The sequence below is a fragment of the Pristiophorus japonicus genome, unplaced genomic scaffold (genome assembly GCF_044704955.1).
Source record: "Pristiophorus japonicus isolate sPriJap1 unplaced genomic scaffold, sPriJap1.hap1 HAP1_SCAFFOLD_29, whole genome shotgun sequence".
NCBI classification, from domain to species: Eukaryota; Metazoa; Chordata; class Chondrichthyes; family Pristiophoridae; genus Pristiophorus; species Pristiophorus japonicus.
The window spans coordinates 5,189,453-5,210,357 of record NW_027252668.1 but is presented as its reverse complement, the minus strand read 5'-3'; the positions used below and the strand labels follow the sequence as shown (position 1 = coordinate 5,210,357).

The window sequence follows — 20,905 nt, the reverse complement described above, 5'->3', positions numbered from 1 at the left end:
CACCTCGAGTCTCAATGCCGAGAGCATGCAGAAATCAAGCACAGGTAGCGGAAAGAGCGAGCGGCAAATCTTCCCTCAACGACTATCTGTCCAACCTGTGATAAAGTCTGTGACTCTTGTATTGGACTGTTCAGCCACCAAAGAACTCACTTCAGGAGTGGAAGCAAGTTTTCCTCGATTCCGAGGGACTGCCTATGATGATGAATGAAGGGAATCGACAGTGTAGCAGCTGACAATTTATTTCATTTAAATAGGTTAGGCAGGACCAGGGGGCACAAATTTAAGTTGTACAGGCTAGATTTAGATTGGATGTCAGGAGCTGTTTTTTTTCCCCCAGAGAACAGTAGACCTCTGAAACAAGCTGCCCTCTCATGTATATCTGCCCGAGTATGTGAGTGTAATGTTTATTCTGTACCTGTCAGTGAGTGTGGGGGATATTCGGTACCTCTTCGCGTCAGGTGTGTGAGTGTTAGATTTAGTCTGTACCTGGTTGTTTCTGGTATGCAAATGTTGTGTTAATTCTGTACCTGTCAGTTTCCACTTTGTGACTGTGGGGTTATTCTGTAGCTGTCTGTCTCTGGTATATGAGTGTGGGATTTAATCTGTACCTGTTAGTTTCAGGTATGTGAGTGTAGGGATTAATCTGTACCTGTCAGTTTCTGGTATGTGAGCGTGGGTTTAATCAAAATCTGTAGCGGTCAGATACTGGTGTGTGAATATGGGTTTTATTCTGTATCTATAATTTTCTGGTATGTGAGGGTGGGCTTTTCTCTATCTTTCTGTCTTTGGTATGTGAGGATGGGATTTCATCTGTACCTGCCAATCTGTGGCTGGTATATGAGAGTGCAGTATAAGCGGTACCTGTCACTTTCTGGTATGTAAGCGTGGGATTTAATCTGTACCTGTCGTTTCTGGTGAGTATTGGGTATAATCTGTACCTGTAGGATTTCCTCACATTCTGTCAACTTCTGCTACAAAGTTTTTACCCTGAATTTGTCAGTTTCTGGTATGGGAGTGCGGGTTTCACTTTGTACCTGTCAGCATTTTATGTGTGATTATGAGTGTTTCCCTGTATATATCTGTCTCTGGTGTGTCAGGGTCTGATTTTCTCTGTATATACCTGTCTCTGGTGTGTAGCGTGGGATTTTCCCTGCATATATCTCTGGTATGTGATGGTGGGATTTTCTCGATATATATCTGTCTCTGGTATGTGAAAGTGGGATTTTCTCTGTATATATCTGTCTCTGGTGTGTGAGGGTGGGATTTTCCCTGTATATATCTGTCTCTGGTGTGTGAGGGTGGGATTTTCCCTGTAATATGTCTCTGGTGTGTGAGGGTGGGATTTTCTCTGTATATACCTGTCTCTGGTATGTGAGGGTGGGATTTTCTCCATTTATCTGCCAGTTTCTGAAATGTGAGTGTGGGTCTTCCTCTGTACCTGACAGTTTCTGCTTAATTGAGAATTGATGCCACCTATCTCATACCGTTTAATTCAACATCTTTCTTGTCTGTCACTGCTGCTGTAACTACATTCGTTGTTTTACGATTACCTTCACTTGGAGTATCCTTGGCACTGTTTGGGACCCGAACTCTGCTCTTCACCCATTTTTTGGACATTTAACTACCATTTTTACTATAGTTTTTCATTGAGCACTGATTTATTAGTTTGAAGTCCCTTTTAGTTTAATTTTGTTAATTTTAATTTACAAATGGGATTGACAATTGTCTTGTTGTAAAATCCTGCTGCAAGATCCCATAATTCAGTTCTGACCTGCGACGGATATTCAAAGTACCTCGGTTGAGATGGCCAAGACTCGAACCTGGGTCAACTGCTTGAAAGGCAGCTATGCTCAGCACTATACCACCATTGCCCACACATCAGTCATTTTGTTTTTGCAGACAAACTGCTTCTTACGGGTCTTCAGCGGGACCAATAAATTGCTGTGCAATCATTTTAATCAGAATGTAAGCACGGTGCTGGGACACCTTCCCTCCAATTACAAATGGTCACTGTGAATAGTAATCTTGCTTGGACCGAGCCCTCACCCCATTTATTAGTTTAAAGTCTGGACTGAGTCCTCACCCCAGTTACTTTTTCTTCAGTCCCCTATAGATTAAACAATAGTTATCACCAAAAATAAATGAAACCTCAATTTTGTGTGATAAATAAATGGATGATGAATGTGGCTTGTAAATGTTAGAGAAATGGCATTTGTTGGAAGGCACTCGTGTTCGGTTCTAAACTGCGACATGGTGACATAAACTGTATTAAATGGAGCCTGTTTGTGCTGGCCGAGAATGAAACCTGAGTCAACCCCTGGGAAGGCAGCTATGCTCACCACTATAGCACCATCACACTAAGTTTAACATGTAAACCTCTGTATTGACAGATGACTCACCATGGGTCTTTGGAGCTTTAGTCAGGACTAACTGCAATCATTGTAATCTGAACGTAAACAAGGTGTTCAGGTTATTTGTCTCCAGTTTAAAACAGTTACTGATGAATGGTTATCTTGTTGCACTACTGGCTGGCAGCCAGGAGATGGCACCAACCTCCAATAGTTTGGCTGTTGTGGATTGTGTCCACACCCAGACCGCTGTGAGTCTGGTGCTGCCCGGGGAGCTGGCCAAGCACGCCGTGTCGGAATGGGACAAAGGCAGTGACCATTGCAAATAAATTCACAACACAGGAAAAAGCATTAAAAAAGCAACGGCTCTTTTAAGAGGAAACCACAGTGTTAATTTAGTCGATTTATTCATTCTGCTATCGCCCTTTTATAAAATAATGATACAACACAGAGTGTGTGAGTTTCACTCTGTATCAATCTGTCTCTGGTATGTGAGTGAGTTTCACTCTGTACCAGTTCTGGTGTGTGAGTGCGCATTTTATTATGTACCAGCTGATTTCAGCTAAGTGGGTGTGTGGCTTACACTGTATGTATCAGTTTCTGTTTGCGAATGTGGGACTTAATCTACCTGTCAGTTTCTAATATGCAAATCTGTGTTTTACTCTTACTGTCAGGTTGTGAAAAGTGAGAGTGGGATTTACGCTGTAACTGTCAGTTTCTAGTTTGTGAATGTGGTTCCACTCTGTACCTGTCAGTTTCTGATTTGTGAGTGAGTTTTACTCTACAATTCATTTACCACTACATTAGTGTGGGTTTTCCTTTCTACCTGTCAATTTCTGCTATGGAAGAGAGGGGTTTACGTGAGTGTGGGTTTTAGTCTTTATCCGTCAGTCCCTGCTTTGTGTGTGTTATTTTTTTTTTCAGTATCTTCTCTATCTTGTCTGTGAATGTGGGTTTTATTATGTACCTGTCAGTGTCTGAAATGAGAACGTGGGTTTCGCTCTGTACCTGTCTGTCTCTGGAATTAAATTTGTGGGTTTTATTCTGTAACTCTCATTTCCTGTTACGTGAGTGTGGGTATTACTCTGTATCTGTCAGGCTCTAAGATGTGAATGTGGGTATTTCTCTGTATCTGCCAGTTTCTGGTAGGAGTGGAGGTTTTACTTTATATGAATAGAATACCAGAATATTGTTTAAAACCTGAGAGATTAGTAAACGTTGCAATTCAGAGGGACTTGAGGATCATTGTACACGAAACATTGAAAGTTAACATGCAGTTACCGCAAGCACTTAGGAAGGTGAAAGATGTGGGTCTATACACTTGGAGATGAGAAGAATGAGAGGTGATCTTATTGAAACATATAAGACCCTGAGGGGGATTGACAGGGTAGATGCTGGGAGGCTGCTTCCACTGGATGGACAGTCCAGAACTAGGAGTGTTAGACTCACAATAAGGGGGCAGCCATTTAGATCTGAGATGAGGAGAAATGTCTTCACTGAGAGGGTTGTGAATCTTTGGAATGCTCTATCCCAGAGGGATGTGGATGCTCAGGCGATGAGTGTATTCAAGACTGAGATTGACATTTTGTTTGATATTAAGGGAACCAAGGGATAGGGGGATAGTGCGGGCAACGGGAGTTGAGGTAGAAGATCAGCCATGATCTAATTCAATGGCGGAGCAGGCTCGAGGGGCAAATCATAGAATCATAGAAATTTACAGCATGGAAGGAGGCTATTCGGCCCTTCATGTCCGCGCCGACCGACCAAGAGCTATCCTGCCTAATCCCATTTTCCAGCTCTTGGTCCCTAGCCCTGAAGGTTACGGCACTTTAAGTGCACATCCAAGTATTAAATGTAGTGAGGGTTTCTGCCTCTAGCACCCTTTCGGGCAGTGTGTTCCAGACCCCCACTACTCGCTGGGTGAAGACATTTCCCCTCGTATCCCCTCTAAACCTCCCCCCAATTACATTAAATCTATGTCCCCTGGCTGTTGACCCCTCTGCCAAGAGAAACAAGTCCTTCCTTTCCACTCTATCCAGAACCCTCATAATTTTATACACCTAAATCAGGTCTCTCCTCAGCCTCCTCTCTCCAATTTTTCCTCATTGCCAATATTCTCCAGTCCAGGCAACATTCTTGAAAATCTCCTCTGCACCCTTTCCAGTGCCATCACACCTTACTGGAATGTGGTGACCAGAACTACACACAGTACTCCAGCTGTGGCCTAACCAGTGTTTTATACAGTTCAAGCATAACCTCCTTGGCTCTTGTATTCTATGCCTAGACTAATAAAGGCAAGTATTCCATATGTCTTCTTAACCACCTTATCTACCTGGTCTGATACCTTCAGGGATCCGTGGACATGTACTCCAAGGTCCCTTTGTTCCTCTACACTTTTAAGTGGCGTACCATTTAATGTGTATTCCCTTTCCTTGAAAGCCCTCCCCAAATGCATGACCTCACACTTCTCTGGATTGAATCCATTTGGCACTGCTCCACCCACCTGACCAGTACATTGATATCTTCCTGCAATCCACAGCTTTCTTCTTCATTAATCAACCACACAGCCTATTTTACTGTCAGCTGTAAACTTCTTAATCATACCCACAACATTCCAGTCCAAGTCATTGATATATACCACAAAAAGCAAGAGACCCAGCACTGAGCCCTTCGGAACCCCACTGGATACATCCTTCCAGTCACAAAAACACCTATCAACCATTACCCTTTGCTTTCTGCCTCTGAGCCAATTTTGGATCCAACTTGCCACTTTGCCCTGGATCCCATCGGCTTTTACTTTCGTGATCAGTTGGCCATGTTGGACCTTATCAAAAGCTTTGCTAAAATCCATATACACTACATCACATGCACTGCCCTCATCGATCCTCCTGGTGACCTCCTCGAAAAATTCAATCAAGTTAGTCAGACATGACCTTCCCTTAACAAATCCATGCTGACTGTCCTTGATTAATCCCTGTCTTTCCAAATGAAGCTTTATCCTGTCCCTCAAATGGCCAACTCCTGCTCCTATTGCTTATGTTCTTATATGAGTGTGAGTTCATTCTGCACCTATCTGTCTCTGGTATGTGAGTGTGAGTTCATTCTGTATCTATCTGTCTCTGGTATGTGAGTGCGAGTTCATTCTGTATCTATCTGTCTCTGGTATGTGAGTGTGAGTTTCACTCTGTGTATCTATCTATCTCTGGTATGTGAGTGTGAGTTTCACTCTGTATCTATCTGTCTCTGGTATGTGAGGGTGAGTTCACTCTGTATCTATCTATCTCTGGTATGCGAGTCTGAGTTCATTCTGTATCTATCTGTCTCTGGTATGTGAGGGTGAGTTCATTCTGTATCTATCTGTCTCTGGTATGTGCATCTATGCTTTTCTCTGTATCTGTTATGGTAGTCGGGGTTTTATTCTCCCCTTGTTATGTTCTGATATGTTAGTGAGTGTCCTACCCTATAACTGCCAGTTTCTGCTTAATTGGAAGTTGCTTTTCCTTTGTATCTGTCAGTTTCAGGTATGGGCGAGACGTTATAACCCTGTTCCAGTCAATAACTGGTAAGTGAGGATGGTCTTTACTCTATCTGTCAGTATCTGTTGTGTGAGTGTGGGTTTTACTTTGTACATGTCACTTTCTGGTATGTGATTGGGTGATTTATTTTGCAACTGTTAATTTCAAGTTAGTGAGTTAGTAATTTACACGATGTATCTTTCGCTAGAACACGAATGTGGTATTTACTCTGTATCTGTCAGTATCTAAGTGCAGGTTTTATTTTACCTGTCAGTTTCTGGTATGTGAGATTCAATTTTATTTTGTATCTGCGTCTCTGGTATGGGAGTATGGGTGGAGATAAGAAATAATCAGGAAAATAAGTCACTGGTGGGAGTGGTCTAAAGGGCCCCCTAACACTAGATACACTGTAGCACAGACTATAAATCAAGAAATAATGGAGGCTTGCAAGAAAGATACGGCATTAATCATGGGTGATTTTAATCTTAATATTGATCGATAAATCAAATTGGTAAATGTAGTCCCGAGGAAGAGTTAATTGAGTGTATTCGGGATAGTTTCTGAGAACAATACGTTGTGGAACCAACCAGGGTGCAGATTATTTTAGATTTGGTAATATGTAATGAGACTGGATTAATTAATAATCTCATACTAAAGGATATTCTCGGGAAGAGTAATCATAGCATGTTAGAATTTCAAATTCAGTTTGAGGGTGAGAATCTCAAACTAGTGTCCTGAACTTAAATAAAGGCAATTACAAAGATATGAAGGCAGAGTTGGCTAAAGTGGTCTGGGAAAATAGACTAAAGAGTAAGATGGTAGATGAGCAGTGGCAAACATTTAAGGAGATATTTCATATCTGTCAACAAATATATATTCCAGTGAGAAAGAAGGACTCTAAGAGAAGGATGAACCATCCATGGCTAACCAAGGAAGTAAAGGATGATATCAAATTGAAAACAAAGGCATACAAATGTTGCAAAGAATAATGGAAGGCCAGAGGATTGGAAAATATTTAGAAACCAGCAAAGGATGACTAAAAATAATAAAGAGAGAAGATAGATTACCAGAGTAAACTAGCAAGAATTATAAAAACAGACAGTAAGAGCTTCTGCAGGTATAGCTACAGTAAAAGTTGGTCTCTTAGACAATGAGACTGGGGAGTTAATAATGAGAAACAGAAAAATGGCAGAGACTTGGAACAAATATTTTGTATTGCTTTTCATGGTAGAAGACACTAAAAGCATCCCAATAACTGATAATCAAGGGGCTATTTGGAGGGGGTAAACTTAAAGCAATCATGATCACTAGATAAAAAGTACGAGGCTAATTAATGGGTGTAAAGGTGGACAAGTCGCCTGGATCTGATGGCCTGCATTCTAAGGTCTTAAAAGGCATGGATGCTGAGATATTGGATGCATTGATTGTAACCTACCAAAATTGCCTGGATTCTGGAGAGGTCCCATCAAATTGGTAAACCGCAAACATAATGCCCCTATTTAAGAAAGGAGGGAGACAGAAAGCAGGAAACTATAGACCAGTTAGCCGAACTTCGGTTATTGGGAAAATGCTGCAGTCCATTATTAAGGAAGCAATAGCAGGACATTTAGAAAATCATAATACAGTCAAGCAGAGTCAGCATGGTTTAATGAAAGAGAAATCATGTTTGACAAATTTGCTGGAGTTCTTTGAGGATTTAATGAGCAGGGTAGATAAAGGGAAACCAGTAGATGTTGCGTACAGTGTATTTGGATTTCCAGTAGGCATTTGACAAGGTGCCACATAAAAGATCATTGCACAAGATAAACGCTCAGGGGGTGAGGGGTAATATATCAGCATGCATAGAGGATTGGCTAAAGAATAAGTCGGGATAAACGGGTCATTTTCAGGGTGGCACAATGTAACTGTAACTAGTGGGGTGCCACAGGGATCAGTGCTGGAGCCTCAACTTTTTATAATGTATTAATTTATTAATTAATTGCATTATATTAATGACTTGGATAAAGGGACTGAGTGTAATGTAGCCAAATTGTTGATGACAGAAAGATTGGTGGGAAAGCATATTGTGATGAGGTGGCAAAGAATTTGCAACAGGATATCGATAGGCTAAGTGAGTGGGCAAAAATTTGGCAGATGAAGTATAATGTTTGAAAATGTGAGGTTTTCCACTTTGGTAGGAAAAATAAAAAGGCAAATTATTATTTAAATGGGGAGAGATGATAAAATGCTGAGGTACAGAGGGATCTGTGGTCCTTGTACATGAAACACAAAAAGTTAGTATGCAGGTACAGCAAGTAATTAGGAAAGCCAATGGAATGTTGGCATTTATTGCAAAGAGGTTAGAGTATCAAAGCAGAGCAGTGCTGCTACAACTGTACAGGGCATTGGTGAGACCACACCTGAAGTACTGCGTACAGTTTTGGTCTTATTTAAGGAGGGATATACTTCCATTGGAGACAGTTCAGAGAAGGTTCACGGGGTTGATTCCTGAGATGAGGGGGTTGTCTCGTAAATGCTGTAATTGTGAGGGATTTGAGTGTCTTAGTAAACACATCACAGAAAGTTAATGTGCAGGAACAGGAAGCAATTAGGAAGGTAAAAGTTTTGGGCCTATACCCTTGGAGATGAGAAGAATGAGAGGTGATCTCAATAAAACATCAGATTCTGAGGGGGATTTACAGGGTAGATGCTGAGAGGCTGCTTCCCCTGGCTGCAGTGTAGAACTAGGAGCGATAGACTCACGATAAGGGCTCGGTCATTTAGAACTGAGATGAGGAGACACTTGATCACTCAGAGGGGTGTGAATCTTTGGAATTCTCTACTGCAGAGGGCTGTGGATGCTCAGTCAATGACTGTATTCGAGACTGAGATCGGGAGGTTTTTGGGCACTAAGGGTTATGGGGATAAGGTGGGTAAATGGAGCTGAGATAGAAGTTCAGTTCAGGTATTATTGAAAGATAGAGCTGGCTCGAGGGGCTGTATGACCTACTCCTGCTCTTATTTCTTACTTTATTTTAGCGGTCACTCTTTGGGTTGTGAATGTGAGTTTTAGTCTGTATCTGTTAGATTCTGATGAGTGTGGGGGATTTACTCTCGCTATCAGTCCCCGATATGCAAGTGTGGATTTTAGTCTGTATCTGTTAGACTCTTAAATGCGAGTGTTGGATTTACTCTATAGCTGTCTGCCTCTTTGATGCGAGTGTGGGTTTTATTCTGTACTTGTCATTTTCTGGTATATATGAGTGTAGAGCTTAATCTATACCTGTCACTTCTTGGTATATGTGTGTGGCTTACATCTATACGTGTCACTTTCTGGTACTTGAGTGTGGGTATCTATTCTGTACCTGAAAGTACCTGGTATATGAGTGTGGGGTATAATCAGTACCTGTCAGTTATTGTCATGTGAATGTGGGTTTTAACCTGTACAAGTAAGTTTCACGTATGAGTGTGGGTTGCATCTGTACCTGTCAGTTTCTGGTAATATGAGTGTGTATTTTATCTGTCCCTGTTAATATGTGGTATATGAGTGTGGGTTTAATCTATATATCAGTTTCTGGTATTTGACTGTGTTTTATCCTGTACCTGTCAGTTTTTGGTATGTGAGTATGGGTGGTATTTTGTAACTGTTAGCTTCTGAGATGTAAGTGTGGGCATAATCTGTACCTGACGGTTTCTAGTATATGAGTGTTGATTTAATTTGTACTTGTCAGTTTCTGGTATGTGAGAGTGGGGTTTATTCTGTACTTGTCAGTTTCTCATATCTGAGTGTGTGTTTTAATCTGTTCCTGTCAGTTTCTGCTATATGAGTATTGTTTTAATCTGTACTGATCAGTTTCTGGTATGTGATTGTGGATTTTATTCTGAACCTGTCAGTTTCTGATATGTGAGTGTTGGTTTAATCTGTACCTGTCAGTTTCTGGCTTTTGAGTGGTAGTTTAACCTGCAACTGTCAGCTTTTATTTATGATACATGAATATGGGCTTTATACTGTATGTGTCTCTGATATGCGAGTCTGTGTATATTTCTGTAACTGTCAGATTTAGGTATGCATGTGGGGGTTTAATCTGTGCCTCTCAGTTTCTGGTGTGTTAGTCTGGGTTTAATCAGCACCTGTTAGCTCTTGCAATTTGGGTGTATGTTTTAGACTGTACCTGTCAGTTCCTGCTATATGAGCGGGGATTTACTCTGTATCTGCCCGTCTCTGGTATGTGAACGTGAATATCTGTTTTATGTTCTACCTGAATTTGTCTAATATGTGAGTAAAGGTTTTACCTTTCTGATAGGTGTGTGTGGGTTTCACTCTGCATCTGCCAGTTTATGAGATGGCAATATGTCTTTAGCTCAGCAACTGTCAGATTCTGCAATGCAAGTATCAGTTTTACTTTTTACCTCTGTTTTCTGACATGTGACTCTGGGATTTACACTCTACCTGTCACTCTCTGGTGTGGAGTTTACTCTGTGCGTGTCATTTTCATCTATGTGGGTGTGGGTTGTATATTGTATCTGTCAGTCTATGGTTTTATTCTGCACCTGTCATTTTCTGGTATATTCGAGGTGGCTTGATACTGAATCGCTCCTTTCCTGATACGTGATTATTGCTTTTGCTCTGTACCCGTCAGCTTCTAATATGAGAGTATGGTTTTTACTTTCTAACTTATATATTAAGGTATGTGATTGAGTGTTTTATTCTCTACCTGCCAGTTTCTGGCAAGTGAGTGCGGGTGTTTAATCTACATGTCAGTTTGATCTGTTTCAGTGATGAAACAGCGTCTGATTCTACTGCTCCATGTAACTCTTGTACTGTGGATTACTGTGGGACTGACTGCTTCTGCTGCCAGTGATAATAGGATTAAGGCCAGTTCTGTGTCTCTGCGCTCTGTGAGTGATATCGTACTTACTGTGTGTGAGAAGGAGCTGCCTGCACTGGTTGACAGTCCGTGTATGCCAGCAGTGTGGATTGACACTGTGTCAGTGTCTATATGTTCCTGTGTTTGTGAGTAAGTGAGTGAAAATGGATCTGTCTCTCAGTGCGATATGTTTGGACTTTGAAACAACATCTTGTTGTACTGCTCCAAGTGACTGTGGGATTCATAATGTAACTCTGGAAATTCGGATCACTGTGGGACTGACAGCTTCTGCTGCCTATGACAATAGGATTGAGACCAGTTTTGTGTCTCTGCGCTCTGTAAGTGATAATATACTTACTGTGAGTGAGAAGGTGCTGACAGCACTGTTCCTTGTGTTCCGGGTGGAGGAAAGATCACATTTATTCAGGCTCAGTGAAGTACTTCTCTCTGAGAATAATAATACGAGAACATTATTAGTTATGATATGGACAAGTGAGTGGGAGAATATAAAAAATAAAGTTATAATTAACATGTTTGTTTATAATAAAGTAAAGTATCTGGAGAGGGGAAACCGCGATACAAACAGTGTCATTGTCTGACCTCACTGCAGTACAGTGGCGCTCAGATTCTGCACACCAGGTGTGTAGGATGGTTCTATAGTAAGTTATCAGCATCCAGACACAACCCAAACCCAGCACTGGTCCATGAATAGGACCACCCGATTGGAACAGTCCAGGTTTATATCTCCCACTCCCATGGGATTATTTGTAAAATTCTGAATCTCTTCCTGGAATATAACTGTAGTACCTGGGCTGTACAACAATTGTTTTCAGTCAATTGAAACCGAGTTGAGGGCCTGTGTAGTTAACAGTATGTCACAGGGCCCAGATCCTGATGTATCTGAGGGAGCGACAGGCTCTCGATCACCAGCAACACGGTTCTGGACAACTCAATGCACCAAAACAAATTAACCGATGCTTGAAATGTCTTCTCCTACACTCCTCACCTGGTGTCTGCAATAGATGCACTTTGTGAAACTCCTCACAACCTCACCGTCGTGGCTGTGTTTCCACTGTTCACTGTCCAAGAACAACAGACATGATGAGATTGGAACTGAATCAGGAACATTCACTACAGATTTGGGGAAAGAAAGCAGCAATGATTTGAAAGAGCGAGGTGGTTTACTTTCACTGTTACCCCACACTGTATACACACAACTATTTTAGTAAAACAATAAATCAAGTGCCCCTTTATTAAAGGGGCATTAAAACAGACAAATTAAACTTTGGTGTTAAATGGATCAAATTAAAATTTGGTTCCCGGGGGTGATGATGCACTCCAGTCCCTCTGGCGCCCGCCTCTCACAGAAGGCCGCGAGCGTACCGGTGAACACCGCGTCGTCCATCTCCAGGGACACCCTGGCTCGAACATAACCGTGGAAGAGAGGCAGGCAGTCGAGCTGAACACCCGCTCGACCGCCCGCTGCCTGGACCGGTTAATGGCCACCTTGGCCATGCCCAGAAGCAGTCCTACGAGGAGGCCTTCCGATCTGCCCGCTCCCCTGCGCACAGTGGGCCCAAAGATCAGGAGCGGGGGACTGAAGTGCAAACGATTAACGAGTGTCAACCTTATGCAGGAGCCGTCAAGCAAACTCTGCCAAGTAACGTTCATTGGTTCATGTGCAACGGCCTGCGGAGAACCATGAGATGCTGCTGGAAGAACTGCTTACAACCAGAGTCATCAGAGGACCATTTTATCCTCAAGTAGAAAGTAAGAGACTGTCCACACACAGCCCGAGAATGGCCTCTCCCTTCCCCCACTCACTCCATGTTCCGGAACTAGTTCCTGCTCCACTCTGCCTCTGACAAACAAACAGCCCCCGACGGAACTAAACCAGGAACGTTCAGTCCTGGTTAGGAGAGAGAAAGCAGCAATGATTGTAAACAGCAGATTCTGCCCATTCTGTCTCCCTTCCCCCTGGACACACACTGTCCACACACAGCCCGAGAATGTCCTCTCCCTCCCCCCACTCACACCACGCACTGACACTGGTTCTTGCTCCACTCCGCCCCTTACACACAGCCCCCGACTCCCCCTGAACTCAGTGCCGGTCTCTGAGCCCATCTGCGGACACGCTCCCAAAGCGCTGCGCTGCTGTAAGGAGGCTGCTGCTCGCTGCCTTACCCCGGGGCCGCGGGCTCTCCATTCCCGGCTGTTTGAAACCATCTTCTTCTGCTCACTGAGTGAATGGCGATCACAGGCAGGACTGGGGGAAGGGAGGGCGCATGCGCTCTTCTGCTCACTGGGAATCGACACAGGGGGCGGGGCTGAGCCGCGCATGCGCAGCTCTCTGCAATAATTCAGCCTGTAAAAATCAAAGTGCACCTTTCCCAATTTACTTTTATCAGAATCTGAACAAAGGAACTGGGCCTGGGGGGAAAGGACAGAGAATGATTAAAGCTGGGAGCCTTGTCCCTTGAAGATGCTCAATTTGGGATCATTCCGTGCAGGGTGTTTCTCTCTCCATGAGCCCGTCTTCACAAAGCAATCCTGCAGAAACATCGGAGGGACGAGGGAGTGGGAGTGTTTGCTGGGACCGTGCATGAGTTAATATCTGATAGAAACAGTCCGAGATTAGTTTAAACACTCTCACTGTGAGTAATATCGAAGTACACAATCAACAGGTTATGGGTAGGGAGGAACTTATTACAATCACTGTCACTAATGAAGTAGTACTCGGTAAAATAATGGGACTAAAGGCGGACAAGTCCCCTGGACCTGATGGCTTACATCCTGTGGTCTTAAGAAATGTGGCTGTAGAGATAGTGGATGCATTGTTTGTAATCTACCAAAATTCCCTGGATTCTGGGGAGGTCCTAGCAGATTGGAAAATTGCAAATGTTTAAAAAAGGAGGCAAACAAAAAGCAGGAAACTATAGACCAGTTAGCCGAACATCTGTTGTTGTGAAAATGCTGGAGTCCATTATTAAGGAAGCAGTAGCAGGACATTTGGAAAAGCATGATTGAATCAAACAGAGTCAGCATGGTTTTATGAAAGGGAAATCATGTTTGATAAATCTGCTGGAGGTCTTTGAGGATGTAACAAGCACGGTAGATAAGGGGCAGCCTGTGGATGTGGTGTATTTGGATATCCAGCAGGCATTCGATAAGGTGCCACATAAGAGGTTACTGCACAAGATAAAATCTCATGGGATTGGGAGCAATATATCAGTATGGATAGAGAATTGGGTAACTAACAGAAAACAGAGAATCAGGATAAATGGGTCATTTTCCGGTTGGCAAACAGTAATGAGTTGGGTGCCACAGGGATCGGTGCTGGGTCCTCAACTATTTATAATCTATATCAATGACTTGAGTTTAATTTAGCCAAGTTTGCTGATGATACAAAGATGGGTGGGAAAGCAAATAGATATGCAAAGGGATCTCGACAGGCTAAGTGAGTGTGCAAACATTTGGCAGATAAGAACATAAGAAATAGTAGCAGGAGTAGGCCATATGGCCCCTCGAGCCTGCTCCGACATTTAATACAATCATGGCTGATCCGATCATAGACTCAGGTCCACTTCCAGATGTAATATAATGTGGGAAAATGAGAGGTTATCCATTTTGGCAGAAATAATAGAAAAGAAAATTATAATTTAAATGGAGAAAAATTGCATCGTGCAGCAGTACAGAGAGCCCTGGGGGTCCTTGTACATAAAACACAAAAGGTTAGTATGCAGGTACTGCGAGTAATCAGGAAGTCAAATGGAATGTTGGCCTTTATTGCAATGGGGATAGAGTCTAAAAGCAGAGAAATCCTGCTCCAACTGGACAAGGTATTGGTAAGGCCACACCTGGAGTACTGTGTACAGTTTTGGTCTCCGTATTTAAGGAAGGATATACTTACATTGGAGGCTGTTCAGAGAAGATTCACTCGGTTGATTCCGGAGATGAGGGGGTTGACTTATGAGGATAGGTTTGAGTAGGTTGGGTCAGTACACATTGGTGATCAGAAGAATGAGAGGTGATCTTATTGAAACTTATAAGATAATGAGGGGCTTGACAAGGTGGATGCAGAGAGGATATTTCCACATGGGGCAACTAAAACTAGGTTACATAGTCTTAGAATAAGGGGCTGCCCATTTAAAATTGGGGTGAGGAGGCATTTCTTCTCTGAGGGTTGGAAATCTATGCAATTATCTGCCCCAGACAACTGTGAAGGCTGTGCCATTGAATATATTTAAGGTGGCGATAGACAGATTTTTGAGCGATAAGGGAGTAAATGGTTATGGAGAGGGGGCAGGGAAGTGGAGCTGAGTCCATGATCAGATCAGCAATGATCTTATTGAATGGCAGAGCAGGCTCGAGGAGCCAAATGACCAACTCCTGTTCCGATTTGTTATGTTCTTATGGCCCTAAGCTGCAAGATTGCAGAGAGTACAACAGGCAAGCGAGTGATAAATGTGTGACATTATTTCTCTCACTCTCTGACACTGTCCCGCAGTGTGGGATTAATAATGCATCTGTCTCTGGTACAATATCAGTGAGAGAGGAGACTGCATCTTCTGTCTCTTCAAAGGGATCTTTCAGAATAAAACGGGACTTCACCGGTCAGTCTGGAACTGATACTGTGCATGTCTTTCTGTGTCTCACCGCCTTACATCGCACTCTCCTGTCTCTCGCTCAGCCCTCTCCCCTCTCTCTGCCTCTCTGTTGCTATCCCTCTCTCTTGTACTCTTCGTGAAGGCGGGAGACTGTTATTTAGCGTGATGTGGAAACACTGTTGGAAGTGCAAGACTGATAATGTCTCTGTTTCTCTCTGGTGCAATACGTGAAGGTGTGGCACTGTTACTGAGCGTATTATGGAGACTGATACAAAGTGGAAAACTGATACTGTGTCTGTCTCTGTGTCTTTTCCGCTGGTGCTGTACATTAATGTGTGATAACATTATTGAGAGTAATATGGAGACACAGTTCGGGAGTTTCAAGACTGATACTGTGTCTGTCTCTCTGTCGCTCTCTCTGCTCGCCATCTCTGGGTGTTGAGTATGGGATTGACAGGACACCAGTTACTGTTATATGTCGCTCATTTTCTGAGAAGAGAGAGACAAAGAGAGGTTGCAGGGGCGGTGAGCACATAATTTGTGTTTTCATGTTAGTCAAACATATTTCTGCATTCGAACAATATAACAACTTAAAAGCAGATATGGGTTAAGCCAGCCACAGCTGTGATTGGCTCCTGCCCCTGAATCTGGGAACAGACACTGTGAGGAGCGCCGGCCTCTGAGTGTTTAACACTTACTGAGCTGGGAAACGACAACTGACCCGAGAATCGGCAGCACAGCCGAGCGGAGAGGAAAGCCTGTGCTGGGAACTGTAAATCTGGGAACAGTTTGTGCTGTGAATGTGCAGATTTCAACATTGTGTGAGCGAGAGTGTGTTAAAGGGGCGGGCGGGTTAGACTAATGTCACTGTGTTTGTGTGTCCGCTCTCATCGCCGGATTTCAGAGTCCCTCTTGTTTAAAATTCAAAGATTTCCCTGTCACAGGATCGCCCTGCTGCCCTGCTCAGGCCTGAAGTGGGAATGAATCAGAAAGTTTGATTTGATTTCAAATTTCAGTCAAAAAACAGAGAAAATATCCGCGATCGGCTGAGAGAGCGCGACCAGTGCAGCAATGAAACGGGTTTAAATCGAAATTGCTGCCTTCAATTCGGATGGAACTTTCTCGGCAGCAAACATCCCGGTCTTCGGGACAGAAAGAGGCTAGTCTGGGAATGTGGAGGGCCCGAGTTGAATTGGAATCGGAGAGTTAGTGAGGAGAGAGAAACACAGAGAGGCTGGAGGGGCCGGGAGCTGACAGCAGGATGTCTCCTCCCCGTCCGCTCGCTGCCTTTAAGTTGCTCTGTGTCGCCGCCTCTCGTTTCATTTCTGACCCAGCTCTGACTGTCAGAGAGATTTTCCAGAGTCGCCGACATGACTGATACTGCAGCCGCCGAAACGGCTCCTCCTGCCGCCGTCGCTCAAACCAAGGCTCCCAGCAAGAAGAAGGCGGCGGCTTCCCGCTCCGGGCCAGCCGGTCCCAAGTTGGGCAACCAGATCCTCAAGGTTGTGGCCGATGGCAAGGATCGCAGGGGAACGTCCCTGGCCGCGATAAAGAAGGCTCTGGCGGCCAAAGGCGTCGATGTGGAGAAGCGCGGCTTCCAGATCAGGTCCAGTATCAAGAAGAATGTGATGAATGGCTCCCTGAAGCAGATCAAGGGCACGGGCGCCTCGGGCTCATTCAAAATCGCTATTACAGATCCCCAGGGGAAAGTGGGAAAGAAGGTGAAGAAGCCAGCAGCCAAGAAATCTCCAGCAAAGAAAGCAACAGCCAAGAAATCTCCAGTAAAGAAAGCAACAGCCAAGAAATCTCCAGTAAAGAAAGCAACAGCCAAGAAATCTCCAGCAAAGAAAGCAGCAGCCAAGAAAACGAGCACCAAGAAGGCGCGAACGGCAAAAAAGACAGCGAAAGGGCCGGCTGGGAAGAAGGCGGCGGCGAAGAAGCCCAAGAGCCCCAAGAAAGTGAAGGCGGCCAAAAAGGTGGAAAACCCGAGGGTCAAGGCCACGCCCAAATCAGCAAAGGCCAAGAAAGCAGCGCTCCAAAAAAAATAAAAAGGCAACTTCTAAACATTTAAACCCAAAGGCTCTTCTCAGAGCCACCCACGCCTCTCAGAAAAGAGCTGATCCCAGAATCAAATAATCCCTGTTCCGGGCTCAGATTCCAGATAGAAATCATTGAAAATGACCCCGGGATCCCTAGTGACTCGTTGGAATTGTCTGCACCCACCCCCTCCCCTAGTGTCTGCACCCTCCCCTCCCCCACTGTCTGCACCCACCCATCCCCCAGTGGCTGCACCCACCCCCCCCCCCCCCCCCGAGTGTCTGCACCCGCCCCTCCCCCAGTGCCTACAATAAAACACAGAGAATGGGATGTCCGGCCCGGGCCTCACTGTAACTGGGGTTTGAGTCCGGCTCCAGTCTCAGTTCCTGGTCATTGTCATTTCAAAGATTCAGGGGGAAGAGTCTCTGTGAGACAGTGGGACTGGCGGCGAGACCCCGCCTCACAACTCTTTTGGGAGAAAAACTAAACATTAAATCGTGCCCCCCAATCTGGGGGACACACCAAACATTTTCAAGGCCCTTTTTTTGGTGTTTTTTTTTGTTTATTTTGTATTTTTTTGGGGGCACTAAAATCAAATGTTTTTTTCCAAGTGCCCCCTATAAAAGGGGAGGGGGACACTAAAAACACCGGCAATTAAAACAAATTAAACTTTAAAACATAAAATCAAATTAAAATTTGGTTGCCGGGGGTTTTGATGCACTCCAGTCCCTCCGGCGCCCAACTCTCGCGGAAGGCCGCGAGCGTACCGGTGGATACCGCATGCTCCATCTCCAAGGATACCCTGGCGCGGATGTACACGCGGAAGAGAGGCAGGCAGTCAGGCTGAACGAACCCCTCGACCGCCCGCTGCCTGGACCGGCTGATGGCCCCCTTGGCCGTGCCCAGGAGCAGTTCTACGAGGAGGCCCTCGGACCTACCCGCTCCCCTCCGCACAGGGTGCCCAAAGATCAGGAGTGTGGGACTGAAGTGCAGCCAGAATTTCAGGAGCAGCCCCTTTAAATATTGGAACAGGGGCTGCAACCTCGTGCATTCAATAAAAACATGGAACACGGACTCTTCCAGACCGCAGAAATTGCAGGCGGCCTGGGAGCCCGTGAACCGACTTAAAAATTTATTGCACGGGACTGCTCCGTGCACCACCCTCCAGGCCAAGTCCCCGATAAATAATGGGAGGACTCCTGCGTAGAGTGCACTCCATCAGGGACCCCCGCCTCCTCCGGACGGCAAGATGGTACGCCATGGTATGTCCGGACGGCAGACGAGGATGGCAAAGTTGAGAGTGTGCAGGAGCAGACTGTACAGGAAACCCCTCCGCGCAGAGCTGAAAGGCATGGAGGGGATTTCCCCGAGGCGGCTCAAGTTGTGAGGCGCCGGCTCCCGAGGGAGGTTCCGATGTTTGGTGCCGATGAGGAATTCCGTCCGGACAGGGGTCAGTTCGGACGGGATCTCCCCACGTGCTTGAGCCTCCTCAACACACCTAACGGAGTCAGGGCCCAGTGCTGTTTTTAGCGACTCGATGGCATCGGCCGCGCGGCGGACGTCGGCCGAATTTAGGCGCCGCGCCAGTGTTTCTGTCGCCATCCAGCCCGCTCCTCCGCCATCGAGCAGGTACACCGCCTCACAACTCAAACCCCAAACACCAGATTCTCCAAATCAGCTGGAATAAGGTGTTTGTAAAGTGCTGAACCTGTCTGTGAGAGGAGATGGAATAAGGTCTGAGATTGACAGGGAACGGACTATATAGGCGGGAATATTCCTGATTGTTAATTGTACCGGGACCTTATTTAACAGCTTCTGGTTCCTGGAAGCCTTGAATATGAATTCCGAGTCTGTAAGGGTTTGTGCGGAGCGCTGTGTTTCGGTTGTATTGTGGAGAAAACAATTTGAAATTGACGGTTGCAGAAAGCTGGAGGTGGAGCTGGAAGATCAGAGGCGGCGCTCTGCTCTGTCTCTCAATCTTGAATCTGTCTCCTCACCTGCCGCGCTCTCTGTTTAATCTATCACTCTGTCTCCTGCCCTTCTCGCCTCTCTCACTCTGCGCTTTCTCAGTCAGGTCGGGGCCGGCTCTATAAAAAAGGAGCCAGGAGTAGTTAGTTCCTCATTCAGCGACAGTTTGAGTGAAGAATCATCATGTCTGGGCGAGGTAAAGGAGGCAAAGGACTAGGTAAAGGCGGAGCCAAGCGGCACCGTAAAGTGCTCCGTGATAACATCCAGGGCATCACCAAACCCGCCATCCGCCGCCTGGCTCGCCGTGGCGGTGTCAAGCGGATCTCGGGCCTGATCTACGAGGAGACCCGCGGGGTGCTGAAGGTTTTCCTGGAGAATGTCATCAGGGACGCCGTCACCTACACCGAGCACGCCAAGCGCAAGACGGTCACTGCCATGGATGTGGTGTACGCTCTCAAACGACAGGGCCGCACTCTCTATGGATTCGGCGGCTGAACAACTCCACACTTTCCACCCAGCACAACACAAAGGCTCTTTTAAGAGCCACCCACCGCCTCACAGAGAGCAGTGACCTGGGGATGGGAGTGTGGACAGTTTGGTTGGGAAGTTATTTCAGCTATTTAATTAATGCAAAGAAACACTTTGATGTTTCGAGTGCCTTACACGGCCATCGGACTTCTGCCGCACTGTTTGAAAATCCACACTTCCAGATGCTTAACCTTATAACTAAAAACATCTGAGGCTCATTTCTGATCAAACTTCAAGCTTAATTATAGTGAAGTATGTTAAATTAAATCTGGGACTATTGTTATCCACAGAACAGAAAGCAGCCCTTTCACAGATACTGTGGGTGGCTCTGAAAAGAGCCTTTGGGTTATTAGATTAAATCCTGTCCGCTTTACTTGCCCTTGGGCGCACTGGCGGTTTTCTTGGGCAGCAGCAGCCTGGATATTAGGCAGCACCCCGCCCTGAGCGATGGTCACCTTTCCCAGCAGCTTGTTGAGCTCCTCGTCGTTGCGGATGGCCAGCTGCAGGTGCCTGGGGATGATGCGGGTCTTCTTGTTGTCGCGGGCCGCGTTGCCGGCCAGCTCCAAGATTTCAGCGGTCAGATACTCGAGCACAGCAGCCATGTAGACCGGGGCTCCGGCACCCACACGCTCAGCGTAGTTCCCCTTTCGCAGATGCCTGTGAACACGGCCCACAGGGAACTGCAGTCCGGCCCGCGAGGAGCGAGACTTGGCCTTGGCCCGAACTTTACCGCCTGTTTTTCCTCTCCCAGACATTCCTACAATCCACACGTTCAGAGAAAGAATGAGAAACTCCTCCCACATCTGCCTTTCTTGTACCTTCTGGAGGAATGCAGGGAGCGAATTTGTGATTGGTCGCTCGGTGGTGAATTTCATTGGTCTTTTCAGGTGACCAATCACAGTCTGGTTCGCCCACCAATGAAAGTAGGGCGGAAATTACTGTCTCCAACAGTCAGAATATCGATTTTTAATTCAAAAACCCCGCCAAGAAATTTTAAAATAGCGGCTTATGTTAATATAAATTCACCATTAGTCAAAGATTTCCCAACACGTTTT

The 20,905-nt window shown here is 45.3% G+C and overlaps 2 protein-coding genes and 1 pseudogene across 2 annotated transcripts; 2 read left to right on the top strand and 1 right to left on the bottom strand.

Moving 5' to 3' along the window:
* Positions 1-16,687: 16,687 nt before the first annotated feature.
* Positions 16,688-17,365, top strand: LOC139248147 (histone H1-like). The gene has a single exon (XM_070871894.1). It carries the CDS (start codon positions 16,688-16,690, stop codon positions 17,363-17,365), a length of 678 nt encoding a protein of 225 aa, XP_070727995.1.
* Positions 17,366-19,505: 2,140 nt separating this feature from the next.
* On the top strand, positions 19,506-19,817 carry LOC139248298 (histone H4). The gene has a single exon (XM_070872079.1). It carries the CDS (start codon positions 19,506-19,508, stop codon positions 19,815-19,817), a length of 312 nt encoding a protein of 103 aa, XP_070728180.1.
* Positions 19,818-20,220: 403 nt separating this feature from the next.
* LOC139248146 (histone H2A type 2-A-like) lies at positions 20,221-20,605 on the bottom strand (annotated as a pseudogene).
* Positions 20,606-20,905: the final 300 nt, after the last annotated feature.

Excerpts from the sequence above, each read along its gene's own strand:
- LOC139248147 (XM_070871894.1), top strand. The coding sequence starts at position 16,688 with ATGACTGATACTGCAGCCGCCGAAACGGCTCCTCCTGCCGCCGTCGCT.
- LOC139248298 (XM_070872079.1), top strand. The coding sequence starts at position 19,506 with ATGTCTGGGCGAGGTAAAGGAGGCAAAGGACTAGGTAAAGGCGGAGCC.